This window comes from Miniopterus natalensis, chromosome X (assembly GCF_054644295.1).
Source record: "Miniopterus natalensis isolate mMinNat1 chromosome X, mMinNat1.hap1, whole genome shotgun sequence".
Classification (NCBI taxonomy): domain Eukaryota; kingdom Metazoa; phylum Chordata; class Mammalia; order Chiroptera; family Miniopteridae; genus Miniopterus; species Miniopterus natalensis.
The window spans coordinates 43,415,979-43,430,946 of NC_142103.1; the positions used below are offsets into that span (position 1 = coordinate 43,415,979).

General features: G+C 34.0%; 1 protein-coding gene across 1 annotated transcript in view; it reads right to left on the minus strand.

The window, feature by feature from the left end:
- Positions 1–887: 887 nt before the first annotated feature.
- Positions 888–14,968, minus strand: part of LOC148090467 (uncharacterized) — a 64,699-nt gene continuing 50,618 nt past the window's right edge. The window contains exons 5-7 of the mRNA XM_087829529.1: positions 6,158–6,213; positions 5,264–5,402; positions 888–1,016 (exon numbers count right to left, since the gene is read on the minus strand). Of these exons, the coding sequence (XP_087685655.1) occupies positions 888–1,016; positions 5,264–5,402; positions 6,158–6,213 (324 nt within the window). The remainder of the gene's footprint in view (positions 1,017–5,263; positions 5,403–6,157; positions 6,214–14,968) is intronic.

Sequence of the window (14,968 nt, forward strand, 5' to 3'; positions counted from 1 at the left end):
TTTGCTTTCTGTCTCAAAAACTCTCCCAACCTCCCTTCATAAAGCTAACTCCCATTTACCTTTTACAACAGCTTAGACATTACCTCATTTTTTATAGACTTCTTTCTCCACTATTAGCATCACACTTCTCCCTAGGCTTGGTTAATTGTTCTTTGAAATATACTTTCTTGTATACATTTTATCACTGTATTGATCATATTGGAAAATAACAAGTGATTTTTGTCTCTGTCTCTTCTACCAGTCTGAGCTCCAGGGACTATCTCAGGTTTATCTTTGTACCTTAGTAACTAACCAATGCTCATCACATAGTTGGTGTGAAATAAGTACTTTTAAAAATCTTTATTGTTGAAAGTATTACAGACGTCTTCCTTTTTTTCCCCCCATTGACCCCTTCCAACAGGTTCCTGCCCCCCCTCCCCCCTAGGTCTTTATCACCCTAAGAAATAAAAGAAGAGAAGAAATAAGGGAAGAAAGGAAGGAGGGGCCCAGATCTTGGGATCACTCCACTGTCCCACTCAGTTTACAGAAATAATTTAGCAATTATTAGTTTATTTTAAGAAATTTGTTTATAATCAAACTGCACATTTCAAATAAAATTCATTATTTATATGCTGATGCTTTGGTGCATTTCCTTAGATTTATCCAGTAACTCAAAAGTATTCAATATTCTCTATAAGCAATTTGCAACCAACATTCTGTGCATTTCACTGAGCACTTTATAAAGATACATGTAATAAATCAGGAACCAAGTGTTATGCTGAATTTTGGAGATGACAAGTATTTATCTCCCTTGCTGAGTTAATGAAGTTGGATATTGGATATGAAAGTTTTGCTCTGTGATCATGGACCGAGGTACAAAAGGGACAATAATAGAAGACAGAAAACTTTTAATAGTTGGGTTTTATCTGCACATGTTCTATCCTATAAGGCATGTATTGCTCTTCAGAATTTGAGTATCCAACTTGTCTCTCTCTTTGACTGTAGCTTGACTTTGGAACTCCTTGTGTGGAAAAATTCTGCAAGAAGTTAAAAATACCAAATGTTATTAAATAGCATTTAATAAAGTTTTTATTAATACACTTATTGGGGTGACATTGGTTAATAAAATTTTTGTTCTTGCCGATATGCTTATGTATTAGAAAAATGAGCATACAATATCTGAGTCATTTTAGAAATCTGTTTCATCACCATTATATATTTTAATGATTTAAAAATAACACAAAATATTTTCAATTAGCAAATGAATCATTGGCTGCTTTTAAATAACCAGTAAATACTGTGCTTGTTAGTATAATTCCCCCAGACAAATTTAGATATTGTGCAAAAATACGTAAACATTACAAAAGCAAATTTTTATGAGGCAAACACGTATAAGTGAAATCATATAGTATTTGTCTTTCTGACTTATTTCAGTTAGTGTAATGCCTTCAAGGTCCATTCATGTTGTCAAAATGGTAGGATTTCCTTTTTATGGTTGAATAATATTCCATTGTGTGTGTATATATATCACAAATTCTTTATCCATTCATCAATTGAGAGACACTTTGGTTTTATCCATTCCTTGGCTATTGTAAATAATGTTGCTATGAACATGTGGGTGCACATATCTTTTCAAATTAGTGTTTTTGTTTGTCTTGGATATATTCTCAGAAGTGAAATTTCTGGATTATATGGTAGGTCTATTTTTAATTTTTTTGAGGAACCTACCTATTGTTTTCCATGTATAGGTTGCACCAATTTACAATCACGCCAACAGTGCACAAATGTTCCTTTTTCTCTGCATTTACTCCAGCATTTGTTATTTCTTATCATTTTAATGATGGCCATGTTAACAGGTACAAGGTGATAAACTCATCCTAGATTTAATTTGCAACTTTACATAAGTTGTTTAGTTATTACAGTTTTTGGTTGAGTTTTTTGGATTTTATATATATAAAATTATGTCATCTGCTGAAAGACAATTTTACTTCTTCCTTTCCAATTTTGATTACTTTTATTTTTTTCTTGCCTGATTGTTTAGAGTGGTGAGTGTGTACACACTTGTGTTGTTCCTGATCTTAGAAGAACTATTTTAAAACTTTCACCATTGAGTATGATATAATCTGTAGGCATTTTATATGTGTCCTTATTATGTTGAGATATGTTCCTTCTATGCCTAATTTGTTAAGTGTTTTTATTGTGAATGGATGTTGAATAATGTCAAATGCATTTTCAGCATCTATTGAAATTATGATTCATGTCTTTCATTCTATTAATGCAATTTATCATATTGATTGATTTGTATATCTTGAGTCATACTTGCATTCTAAGGATAAACCCCACTCAATCATGGAGAATGATCTTTTTAATGTGCTGCTGAATTCAGTTTGCTAGTATTTTATTGAGAATTTTTACATCTATATTCATCATGGATATTGGCCTACCGTTTTCTTTTCTAGGAGGATCCTTTTCTGGCTTTGGTATCAGAATAATGCTGGCTTCATAAAAATGAGTTTAGGCCTGGCTGGTATGGCTCAGCAGTTGAGCATTGACCTATGTTCCAGGAGATTGTGGTTTGATTCTCAGTCAGGGCACATACCTGGGCTGTGGGCTTAATCCCCACTGGGGCCATGCAGGAGGCAGCTGATCAATGGCTCTCTAATCATTCATGTTTCTCTCTCTCTCCTTCTCCCTTCCTCTCTCTGGAATCAATAAAGATATACATATTTTTTAAAGTGAGTTTTTGCCCTGGCCAGTGTGGTTCAGTTGGTTGAACATCCATTGTCCTGTGTACAGAAAAGTTGCCAGTTGGAATCTCAGTCAGAGCACATGCCCAGGCTGAAGATTTGATCCCCAGTTGGGATGCACACAGGAGGCAATTTATCGATGTTTCTCTCTCACATTGATGTTTCTCTCTTTCTCTCTCCCTCTCCCTTCCTTTCTCTCTAAAATCAATAAAAATGTATTTTAAATAATTAGTTTGGGAGTGTTCCCTTCTCTTCAATATTTTGGAGGATTTTGAGAAAGATTGATGTTTTTCAAATGTTTGGTAAAACTCACAAGCAAAGCCATCTGATCATGGACTTTCTGCTGGGAAATTTTTTGTTACTGATTCAGTATTCTTACTAGTAATTGATCTACTCAAAATTTCTTTCTTTCTGATTTAGTCTTGGTAGGTTGCATGTTTCCAAGAATTTTTTCACTTCTAACTTGTCCAGTTTAGCTGTTCACAGTAGCCTCTTATGATCCTTTGTATTTATGTGGTATCAGTTACATGGCCTCTTTTCTCATTTATAATTTTGTTAATTTGGGTCTTCTCTCTTTTTTCCCTTGCTTAGTCTTGCACAGGGTTTGTCAATTTTGTTTACCTTTTCAACAAACCAACTCAGATTGGTTAGTTTTTTCCTATTTTTCTATTATCTATTTTATTTCTGCTCTAAACTTTATTATTTCCTTCCTTCTGCTAACTTTGAGCTCAGTTTTTTCTTTTTATTCTAGTAACTTAAGGTGTAGAGTTATATTTAGGATGTTTTTTACTTCTTAATGTTGGCATTTATTACTATGAACTTCTTTCTTAAAATTGCCTTTGCTGCATCCTGTAAGTTCTAGTTTGTTGTGTTTCCATTTTTGTTTGTGTCAAGAAACCTTTATTTCCCCTTTAATCTCTTCTTCTGGTCAGATGGGGCTAGGAGACACACTCCAAAGTGGGTATGGCTCTGTTTCAGTTCCCTTACCTGGACAGGACTGGAAGGGGTCACTCCAGGCCTCTTCTGCTTTTTTCCCAATAAGCTTTCTAGTTAGAAGGTGCTGGGAACTACCCTAAGCCTTGGCTATGAAGTAATCCCCCTGCTTGGGTATAGCAGGAAAGCCTTCTATGTTAGGTATTGGGTTTTTTTCTAGGGGCAATCAGCTCTGCCCATCTCTTGGCTGGAATATTATGGGCACACAACTTCCAGGTGATCTCTCCAGCTCATCTGACCAGATGGAGCCAGGATACACTCACCTCAGTCGTGGATATATTACTCAGCCCTTGACTGAGTGTGGGCAAACCAGGCTCTAAGGCCAGCAAAACTCCTTTGAGGACCTGAATCAGGCAAATTTACATCCCAGTGAGTTCCCTGGTCAGAGTGCTGGGATCTCTTTTCTCACCGGAGTAAAAAGAAACTCAGGGGGAACCTTTCCACATGGCACTGCACTGGCCTGTTGTGGAACAATGCAGTCACTGTGTAGTCACTTCTCTTAACCACATAATGCAGCCTCTCTTGGTTTCTGTGGTGCAGGGGGGTGCTTCAGCCTCCTTCCTGTGTCCCAAGATTTTCTCAGTTGGTGTCTTGTTCATGAATGGTTGTTAGTTGTCCTTTTAATAAGGGAGGGGGGGTGAAGTTAGTAATGACCTATGTTGCCTTCTTGGTGATATCAATCTTCCCATAGTGGACTTCTTGGGGAAAGATATTTTTTCATGTGGTCAACTCAACTAAAAATGTCCCCCTCGCTAAAAAAAAATGTCAACAAACACCAGGTATTTATTCTATTCTTCTGTAATTTATTGCATTTGTCAACAAAATTTGTAAAGATAACTTTTAAGTAATAATCCATTTCACAGTTTTTCTCTGACTGCTGTTTTTAAACTCTTGTATAAAGAAACACAGTTTGCACTCTATGTTAATTGTTAATATGTCTTGTAACTAGAGAGCAGCCATTAGATAGTGTTCATCATTAGCTTGAGCAATGTACTATTTAATGTATTATTTAAGTATATTGAAACACAAAATAACATTTGCCTCATTAAATTATAACATTGTAATGATTATATTAACAAAACCAGTTGGATCTCTGAGATAGTCTCATGGCATTTAACCAGTTTTTCTTTGATCTCTAATCTCCTTTCTAAAGATTGCATATTTAAGTAAGATGTAAATACACATATGTATATAGTATATTAATACATAAGAAGCATTATATATATTATTCCATTGACTAATATTCTCATGATTCATATATACTTTATATATAACATTTTATATATAGTAACATTTTATATATAAAGTATATTAATACCCATGAAATATTATATATACTATATCATTGACTCATATTTCTTAATTTCATTTTACACAATGAAATAGTGATAGTGAGTCTTATAAACTTAAATTTCCATATCTATATCACAACTGATTCTGTCATATCATTTTGCTATAGCAAGATCTTATCATTGTGTTTTCTTTACTTAAATTATGGTGATGATAAATGTATGTGCATAGAAATTGAAATGCATGATACATACGAAGAGTGGCTTCATGTGCATGGATGAAGAATACTTGTTCCCATAATTTGCTTCTGGTTTAGCTGTTCCCAGAGAGCCATTCCAATTATAAGATGGATGGATGTAAGGATTATCTTCTTTGGGTTTATGAAATATAAAGCTATTTTAAATTAAAAAAAATAAACATGAGATATTCTAGCATACTTATAAATTTTGGATATTAACCCCCTATCAGATGCATCAGGAAATATGCTTTCCCATTCAGTGGGCTGTTTTTTCATTTTGTTGATGGTTTCCTTTGTTGTGCAAAACCTTTTAAGTTTGATGTAGTCCCATTTGTTTAGTTTTTCTTTTGTTTCCCTTGGCCAAGGATACTTAAAAAATATCAAAAACTCACATAGTGTTGAGTTATGATGAAATAAATTGTTATCATTATATTCTATTGGAAGAAAATAAATGAAATCATACAAACATTCAGAAGCCCCATTAGACTGATATAGTAGATAAAATAAAATAATGAAATCCTCATAATGCAAAGAAAACTATTTTCTTTTTATTATACTTCTCACTAAAATTAGGGGATTTGTTAGGGAATAGTTGCTATGTTCCTTTGCAGAATATCTAAGAATTTACTGTGATACTTAGATAAATGAAGGAAGCACAAGTTTAAAATTTTATAGGTTAATTTTGGTCAGTGCTGACTTTTTCTCAGGAAATATGTTTAAAAGTTATATTCTACCTTGGCATGAACACAAATATTGTTATTTCTTACTGTGCCCCTTCCTCTCTGCAACCCCATGTCCTACTGAAAAATAAATACATAAAACTCTCTACTAAAATTCTTTCTAAATTAGATCCTATTTTCTTTTTTTTTTAGTATTTACAAGCTTTCACCTTCCTTTTTAAGAGACTTACTTGTGATTCCTTTCAAGGAATTGTGGTGGAGATGCAGGACTTGCAGGACGGACATTCTGAAGGGATAGGGTCCTGGGATTCTGTACATAGATATTTAAGGAAAAGAGGAAATGGTTAGCTATGATTTTAAAGAAAATTTGAAATACAATAGCATACATTGATTATGCATATTAAATATCTAAATGTCAAGGTATCTCCAGGCCTAATCCTAAAAAATGACAAAGGTATTGTTAAAAGGCAAATGTTTTTGTATTACAATGATACCTTAGCAAGTCTCTCATTTCTATCTCTCTATATCTATCTATCTATCTATCTATCTATCTATCTATCTATCTATCTATCTATCTATCTATCTATCATCTATCTATCTATCATCTATCTATCTATCTATCTATCTATCTATCTATCTATCTATCTATCATCTATCTATCTATCATCTATCATCTATCTATCTATCTATCTATCTATCTATCTATCTATCTATCTATCTATCATCTATCTATCATCATCTATCTATCTATCTATCATCTACCTATCATCTACCTATCTATCTATCTATCTATCTATCTATCTATCTATCTATCTATCTATCATCTATCTATCATCTATCATCATCTATCTATCATCTATCTATCATCTATCATCTATCTATATCTATCTATCATCTATCATCTATCTATCTATCATCTATCTATCTATAGCTATATATCTATCATCTATCTATCATCATCATCTATCATCTATCTATCTATCTATCTATCTATCTATCATCTATCTATCTATCTATCATCTATCATCTATCTATCATCTATCTATATCTATCATCTATCTATATATCTATCAATCATCTATCTATCATCTATCTATATCTATCTATCATTTATCATCATCTATCATCTATATCTATCTATCATCTATCTATCATTTATCTATATCTATCTATCTATCTACCTATCATCTATCACTTATCTATCATCTAATCTATTTATCTATCATCTATCTATCCACCTACTTACATACCTACCTACCTATAATGGAGAGTGGCTTACTGAAAGGGAAATGCAAATGGAAGATTCATGTCAACTGTCACTCTAAGTATTAAGTGACCCTTCCAGCCAAGGGGATTAAATATAAATTCCACTTCCTATTGTCACTGTGTGTAAAACACTTATCCCCAAAGAAAATACAATCCACAAAAGTAACTCAGACACTGAATACATAGGGTGAATATAGATACCTGCATCATCAAACAGCCATAGCATACTGCAGAGTTTTAGAGGGAAGATAATACATATGAATCAATTGATAAAAACTTAGTACTTAAAGTTTGTACAAGCAAAGAATAAATTGTAGTAAATGGGCATTGAAGCAAAAAAAATCGGCATTTTGATACAGACATGAGGCATATAACAGTAAATCCAGACCAGATCTACCCAGAGCCTATTTTTATAGTCACACTGTTTATAGGTGAGTACATAACATTGTGATATGGTCATTTCGGTGGAGTCGTATTGAAATCAAGGATATTTTTACATAGCTACTTTGATAGTGATATTTTGACATGGGGAAATTTGATGCAGACTATAAAATAATCCTTTTTACTTTGATTTTAAAAATTAAGTAGCATGTGAAATATACACCAGACTCATCCTAAAGTTTCAACTCATGTCTACAACTACCCCTGGACCGGTGGTTAATTTTGGGTCAGTAATAATGTTTAAGATCAGATAAAGATTATGTATCATATAAAAAGGCAAACTAATACAGACAGGAAGAATGAGACAAACCTTAGTCCTCCGTTGTTTAATTATCTTTCTTTTGTCTTTGGGCTTTCTTTTTCTGCTTTCTTTTTATAATCTTCTTGAAAATAAAACAAAAAATCACAAGAAAGCATAGAAAGAAAATCATTATTCTTGAAACTGTGAGTCCAGTAAGCTTTCCAAGAAACCTTCCTTTGTATCTATAGCCAGTACCTCTGACCTTTGCTCCATGATGTCATAGTGGACAGAATCAGAGGACCCTGACCATTCTGTACATCAGGTCTTAAAGGGCCTCAGGCCTTTTCTCTTGCATGCAAGAGAGTAGTATACCCGATATGATGAAAAAAGGCCTATCTATAATTTGGATTTGGGGACCACAAACCAGATTCTCTAGCTTCAGCACTATTGATATATTGGGGAGGAGGATCTCATAGGAAGTTTGGTAGGGGTCTCAGCATATAGAGGATCTGTTTTTTACCTTTCATTTTTCCTAATGTAAACTCATTAATCTAAACTTAACCCTTGATTTCATCTAGGTAAATGTAGAAAAGTGTTTCAAGCAGAACCTAAGAGTAGAAAATTATAGAGATGGCAGGACCACAATTACTACAGATTAAGGCTCTATCTATGGCACCAATACCTAGAACCAGGATTAGATTGCATCATGGAGAGATCGATCTGAGTTTCTCAGATGAATTTCTCAGATGAATTTCAAGGTTTGAAATATATGATTAAAAAATTATCCAAAGGGTCCAACAACCTTGCCTGGCCATTCTTTAATTCCCTAATTAATTAATTTTTCAACTCTTTAAGACAACTATTTCACCACACCCTCTCTCCACAAACTTCCAACTTCTCCATGTTCTTTATTCTCAGTTAATGTCCACACATTTTATTTCACTAAGAAAATAGAAGTGATTAGAAGAGAACGGTTGCATCTTTTCACCACCAAATTTACAAACCTACCTGCATCTGTATCCACATACTCTATTATGGATAAGTATTGTATGAAAGACAAAATTCTTCAAGCATACTCAGTATCTTCTTCTTCTTGCCCTCAGAAAGACTTTATAGATACAATTTTTCTCATTCTATCCTATAATATCACTTTTTTTTCTCCCTATCAGATAATTGCTATTAACATAGATTTGTTTTACATAAAACTCTTAGTTGAACATTATATCCCAGCTACTGCCTCATTTTCTGCTTTGTATCACTGTAAACATTTCAGAAAAGTTGCCTATCCTCATTATAACTACTCCCTCACCTCTTTTTCTCTTTTCAATCCATGTCAGCCTTGCTTCTGTCCCCACCATTGTGCAAAAACACCTTTTGTCAAGGTTACCAATCATTTCATTTTGCCAAACCCAATTGACTTTATTTTTTAGTTGCATTTATATACTGAACCATACCATAATTCTTGAAATACTTTCTTTTCTCTCTTTGCTTCCATGATATTACACTCTCCTGCTTTTTCTCCTATTGCTCTGTATGACCCATCCCAGTTCCTTTTGCTGGCCCAGCTTTTTTGCCACATGTAAATAGGGAGAAACAGGATGCATAGAATGACTTTGCTAATGGAAATTATAGAGCAAATTTGAATTAACTCAATGTAAAGAACTTATTAATACATGAATTTAAAATACACTAAAGTCTTTCACAAATCACTTTCTCCAATAAATGCATCTTCAAAGAAAAGCTTCTGTCTGAGCGAGAGCAACCTCAAAGAATTATGAAGACAATATAAAATAAAGGAGTAAATATTTCTAAATTATTTACTGAGATTTCTTCAAGCCTCAGACTTTCAGTTTAAACTAATTTTTCTAAAGAGGACATACAGATGGCCAAAAGACATATGAAAAAATGTTCAAAGTCACTAATCATCAGACAGATGCAAATTAAAACCACAATGAGGTATCACTTCACACCTGTCAGGATGTCTATAATCAACAAATCAACAAATGACACATGCTGGTGAAGATATGGAGAAAGGGGAACCCTGGTACACTGCTGGTGGGAATGAAAGCTGGTGCAGCCACTATGGAAAACAGTATGGAGATTCCTCAAAAAATTGAAAATTGACCTGCCTTTTCACCCAGTGATCCCACTTTTGGAAATATATCCTAAGAACCCTGAAACACTAATCAGGAAGAATATATGCACCCTTAGGTTCATAGCAGCACAATTTACAATAGCTAAAATCTGGAAAGAGCCCAAGTGACCATCAGTAGATGAGTGGATAAAAAAGCTGTGGGACATATACACCATGGAATACTATGCAGCTGTAAAGAGGAAAGATCTCGTACCCTTTGGTACTGTATGGATGGACCTAGAGAGATTTATGCTAAGTGAAATAAATCAGAGAAAGACAAACATCACATGATCTCACTTATATGTGGAATCTAGAGAACATAATAAATTGATGAACAAAATAGACCCAGTGTCACAGAAACATGGAACAAACTGACAAATCTCAGAGGGAACTCGGGGGTCAATGACTGGGATGGGAGAGATTAACCAAAGATTTTATATGCATAAATGCATAACCAGTGGACACAGACAATAATGTGGTTAAGTACTGGTGTGGAGTGTGGGTGCAGGGCCAATGAGCAAAACAGGTGGACATCTGTTAATTCTTTCAACAATAAAGATAAAATTTTTAAAAAACTCATCAATTAGGCTTCATTAGCAACTTTAATCAAAAGTTTGCAGGATGAGCCTGGCTGCTTTTGCTTAGTGGTTGAGAGCTGATCCATGAATCAAGAGGTCACCAGTTCAATTCCCAGTCTGGGTACATGCCTTGATTGCAGGCTCCACCCTCAGTAGGGGGTGTGTAAGAAGCAGCCAATCTATGTTTCTTTCTCATTGATGTTTATATCTCTCCCTCTCCTTTCTTCTCTCTCTAAAAATATCAATTAAAAAAATCACATTTTAAAAAGTTGGTAGGAGGAAGTATATTCTGAAAAGAAATTTGATTTTTTGTTTAGAGATTTAATATATCCAAATTTCCTCTTGTGCCACTTTTCAATCAAGACTAAAGATAGTTAAGCATTGGGTGTTTAAAATCTGGCAAATAGTAGTCACTTATCCAGGGAATAAGCGAGTCAAAGAAATGGAAGAGCCCCGCAGGACATGGCTCAGTGGTTGAGCATTGACCTAGGATCCAGGAGATTGCTGTTTGATTCCTGGTCAGGGCACATGCCTGGGTTATGAGCTCTATCCCCAGTGGGGGGCGTATAGGAAGCAGTTGATCAATGACTCTCTCATCATTTCTATCTCTCTTTCCTCCTCTCCTTTCCTCTCTGAAATCAATAAAGATATATTTAAAAAAAAAAAAAAAAGAAATGGAAGAAAAGAAAGAGGTTAATAGTCTTCAACCCCTTATCCAATAATCACAAAGGGATTGTTTTTTGCCCCACATTTGTTTCAAATAATAGCCTTGTTCACCAAAAATTGTTACTCTAACCCCCCTTTGAGTTCTTTTGGATCAGTTGTGAACAGAATTTAAACTTTGTCAATGTTTTTTAATTTATGCTAGACTGGCCTGCAAAATTCAGAGGAAAGTTTAACACTTAAGATTGAAAAACAAACAACTCATCCATAACTATATATAAATGGGATTAAAACAACTCATTGAGAGCAGAACTTTAAAACAATCAAGTATGTATTAATACACAATATAATATTTAAAATAATCTTTTAAAACTAGCATAATAGAGTCTTAATTTCCTTCAACAGTTCATGTTAATTAATATCCTCTAGGCTATGCCTAAATTCTCTCTAGCCAGAAGCACAGAAATCTAATGAAATTAAGTATTTAAATTTTTTTAAGAATACTTTTTCTTTAAGTCACATAGACACATAAAATATACACATACACATGTATTAATGTGAGTGTGTTGGAAGCTGCATTGAAATATTAAAATGCAGTCACCTCCCTGGGGTTCTAGTTAGTACCACAAAACAATGCCCTGAGTTATTGTAAACCAGAAAGAGTGAATGCATCTGCCAAAGGCACACATTTTAAATCTTGGGAGAGCCTGATTCATGTTACTCACAGTTTCCTCCATTGGCACTACACCTAATAGAGAAACCGTATGTCTTAAAATTTTCTACGGACAACACTGACTTCTTTTCATTCATATGTGGAATCTACTGAACCAAATAAACTAAGAAACAAAACAGAAACAAACTCATAGATTTGGAAGAGACTGATAGCTGTTAGAGGGGAGGGGTGTTGTGGGACTGGGGAAAAAAATGTGAAAGAATTCCAGAATGGCTACCATCAATAAATCAACAAAAAACAAGTGCTGGCAAGGATGTGGAGAAAGGGGAACCCTAGTGCACTGCTGGTAAGAATGCAAACTGGTGCAGCTGCTGTGGAAAACAGTATGAAGTTTCCTCAAAAAATTAAAAATGGAACTTCCATTGGATCCAGTGACCTCACTTCTGGAAATATATCCCAAGAATCTTGAAACACCAATCAGAAGGAATATATGCACACATATGTTCATAGCAGCGTTATTTGCAATAGCTAAGATCTGGAAACAGCCCAAATGCCCATCAGTAGATGAGTAGATAAAAAAGCTGTGGTACATTTACTACACAGTGGAATACTACGCAGATATAAAAATAAAGGAGATCTTACCCTTTGCAATAGCATGGATGGACTTGGAGATTATTATGCTAAGTGAAATAAACCAGTTAGAGACAGGCAAATATCACACAATATCACTTATATATGGAATCTAATGAACAAAATAAACTGATAAACCAAATAGATACAGAGACATGATTGCATGGAACAGACTGATAGATCTCAGAAGGAAGAAGGGAAATGGGGAAGGGACAGGAGGAGATTAACCATAGAACATATATGCATATATCCATAACCTATGGACACAGATAATAGGTGGGGAAGGCCTGGGGTGGGGCAGTGGCTAGGTAGAAGGGGAAAAGGGAGGGGGAAATGGGGGGCATCTGTAATGCTGTCAATAATAAATAAATAAATAAATAAAATGTAACAAGAAAAAGATGAAGGGATTAAACAAACAAACAAAGAAACAAAAAAACCTCATAGATACAGACTACAATACGGTGATTACCAGAGGAAAAGTGTTGTGGGGGTAGGTAGAAGAGGGTACAGAGGGAATAAGTGGTGATGGTAAGAGATTTGAGTTGGGGTGGTGAACACACAGTATAATAAACAAATGATGTACTATAGAATTGTACAACTGAAACCTATATAATTTTATTAACCAGTCACCCCAATAAATTCAATAAAAAGATAAATATTTTTCAATAATAGAAATTTGCTAACTATATTACTTATATAGACTGCCATGCCTCTGCAAGAAATACACAGATTAAAAATAAATAATAAATGAATAAATAATATTAAATAAATGCACAAATTAAAAACTTTTTCAAATCACATGATCTTGCTTTTAGAACAGAAAATACAATTACCATTCATGTATCACCTTTTATTTTAAATAACTTTTTACATAAAACACTGATAAGAAAGAGAGCATAAAATTTAGTAGGATGGGCCTGAGGATCAAGGACAAGTTTCTATCATTATTCCTTTTTATTATCCATGAGCTCTTTATTGGGTAAATACAACTACTCCCAGGGTTTGATTACCAGCTCTGTATTATTGGAGATTCACTTTCCTCATTTAAAAATGGGAATAATAATAATATTTGACTTAAAGATTTCTGTTATGAGCATTAAATGGGATAATGCATATGAATAGCTGAGCCCAGTGCTTAGAAAGGCATATTTTTTTCATTGGGTCTGTCTTAAACAAAATTTTTAATATAGGGCTATAACTTCGGGTATTTATGCCATATCTTTTTATCAAGCACTTTCTATGTGTTAAACATTTGAGCATAGATGTAAGGCACAGATATTATAGTTTAGGGGGAATGCACAACATATCAGTAAATAGTTTTTCCTCCATTTTCAAAGGATAATGAAAGGGATAAGTAGGAGTACGTGCATGAAATATTTTAAAAATTTAGAAGTGCAACAATATAGTAAGAGAATTCTGTTTTCTTACATTTATTCACTTTAAAAACAATGATTAACTGAAATATAATTTACATATCATAAAAGTTATTAACTTAAAGTGTACAATTGAATGCTTTTTAGTATACTCACAATGTTGTGCCACTATCACTATAATTTTATTTATTTTATTTTTAATTTAAAAAATATATATCTTTATTGATTTCAGAGAGAGGAAAGGAGGGGGAGAGAGAGATAGAAACATCAATGATGAGAGAGTCATTGATCAGCTGCAGCCCGCAACCCAGGCATGTGCCCTGACTGGGAATTGAACCCCGATCGCCTGGATCCCAGGTCGACGTTCAACCGCTGAGCCACTCCCGGCCAGGCTTATCACTATAATTTTAGAACATTTTCATCACCCTCAAAAGAAACTCTGTACCCACTAACACTTATTCATCATTTCCCCAAATGCTTTCTCTCTCACCCCTGCCCTAGGCCACTATTAAGCTACTTTCTGACTAAATGTATTTGCCTATTCTAAATACTTCATATAAATGAAATCATTCAATACGTAATCCTTTGTGACTGGCTTTTATTACTTAGCACAATGTTTTCAAAGATCATCCATGTTGTAGCATGTATCAGTATTTATTTATTTATTTTTTGCAACTAATATTCCATGTTTCATTTATCCATTCATTTATTGATGGACATTTGAGTTGTTTCTACTTTTTGGCTATTTTGAATAATGCTGCTATAAACATTCATGTACAAGATTTGATTGGACAAATGTTTTCAATTCACTTGGGTAAATAGCTAGAAGTAGAATTTCAGATAATATGAGAACTCTATATTTAACTTTTTGAGAAACTGCCAGACTGTTTTCCAGTCTGCACCATTGTACATTCCCACCAGCAGTGTTAAGAGGGTTCCAATTTCTCAGCATCCTTGGTAACATTTATTATTGTCTTTTTTATTAATATAGTAATCCCAGCGGATGTGAAACAGAATCTTATTTTACATTTCCCTAATGGTT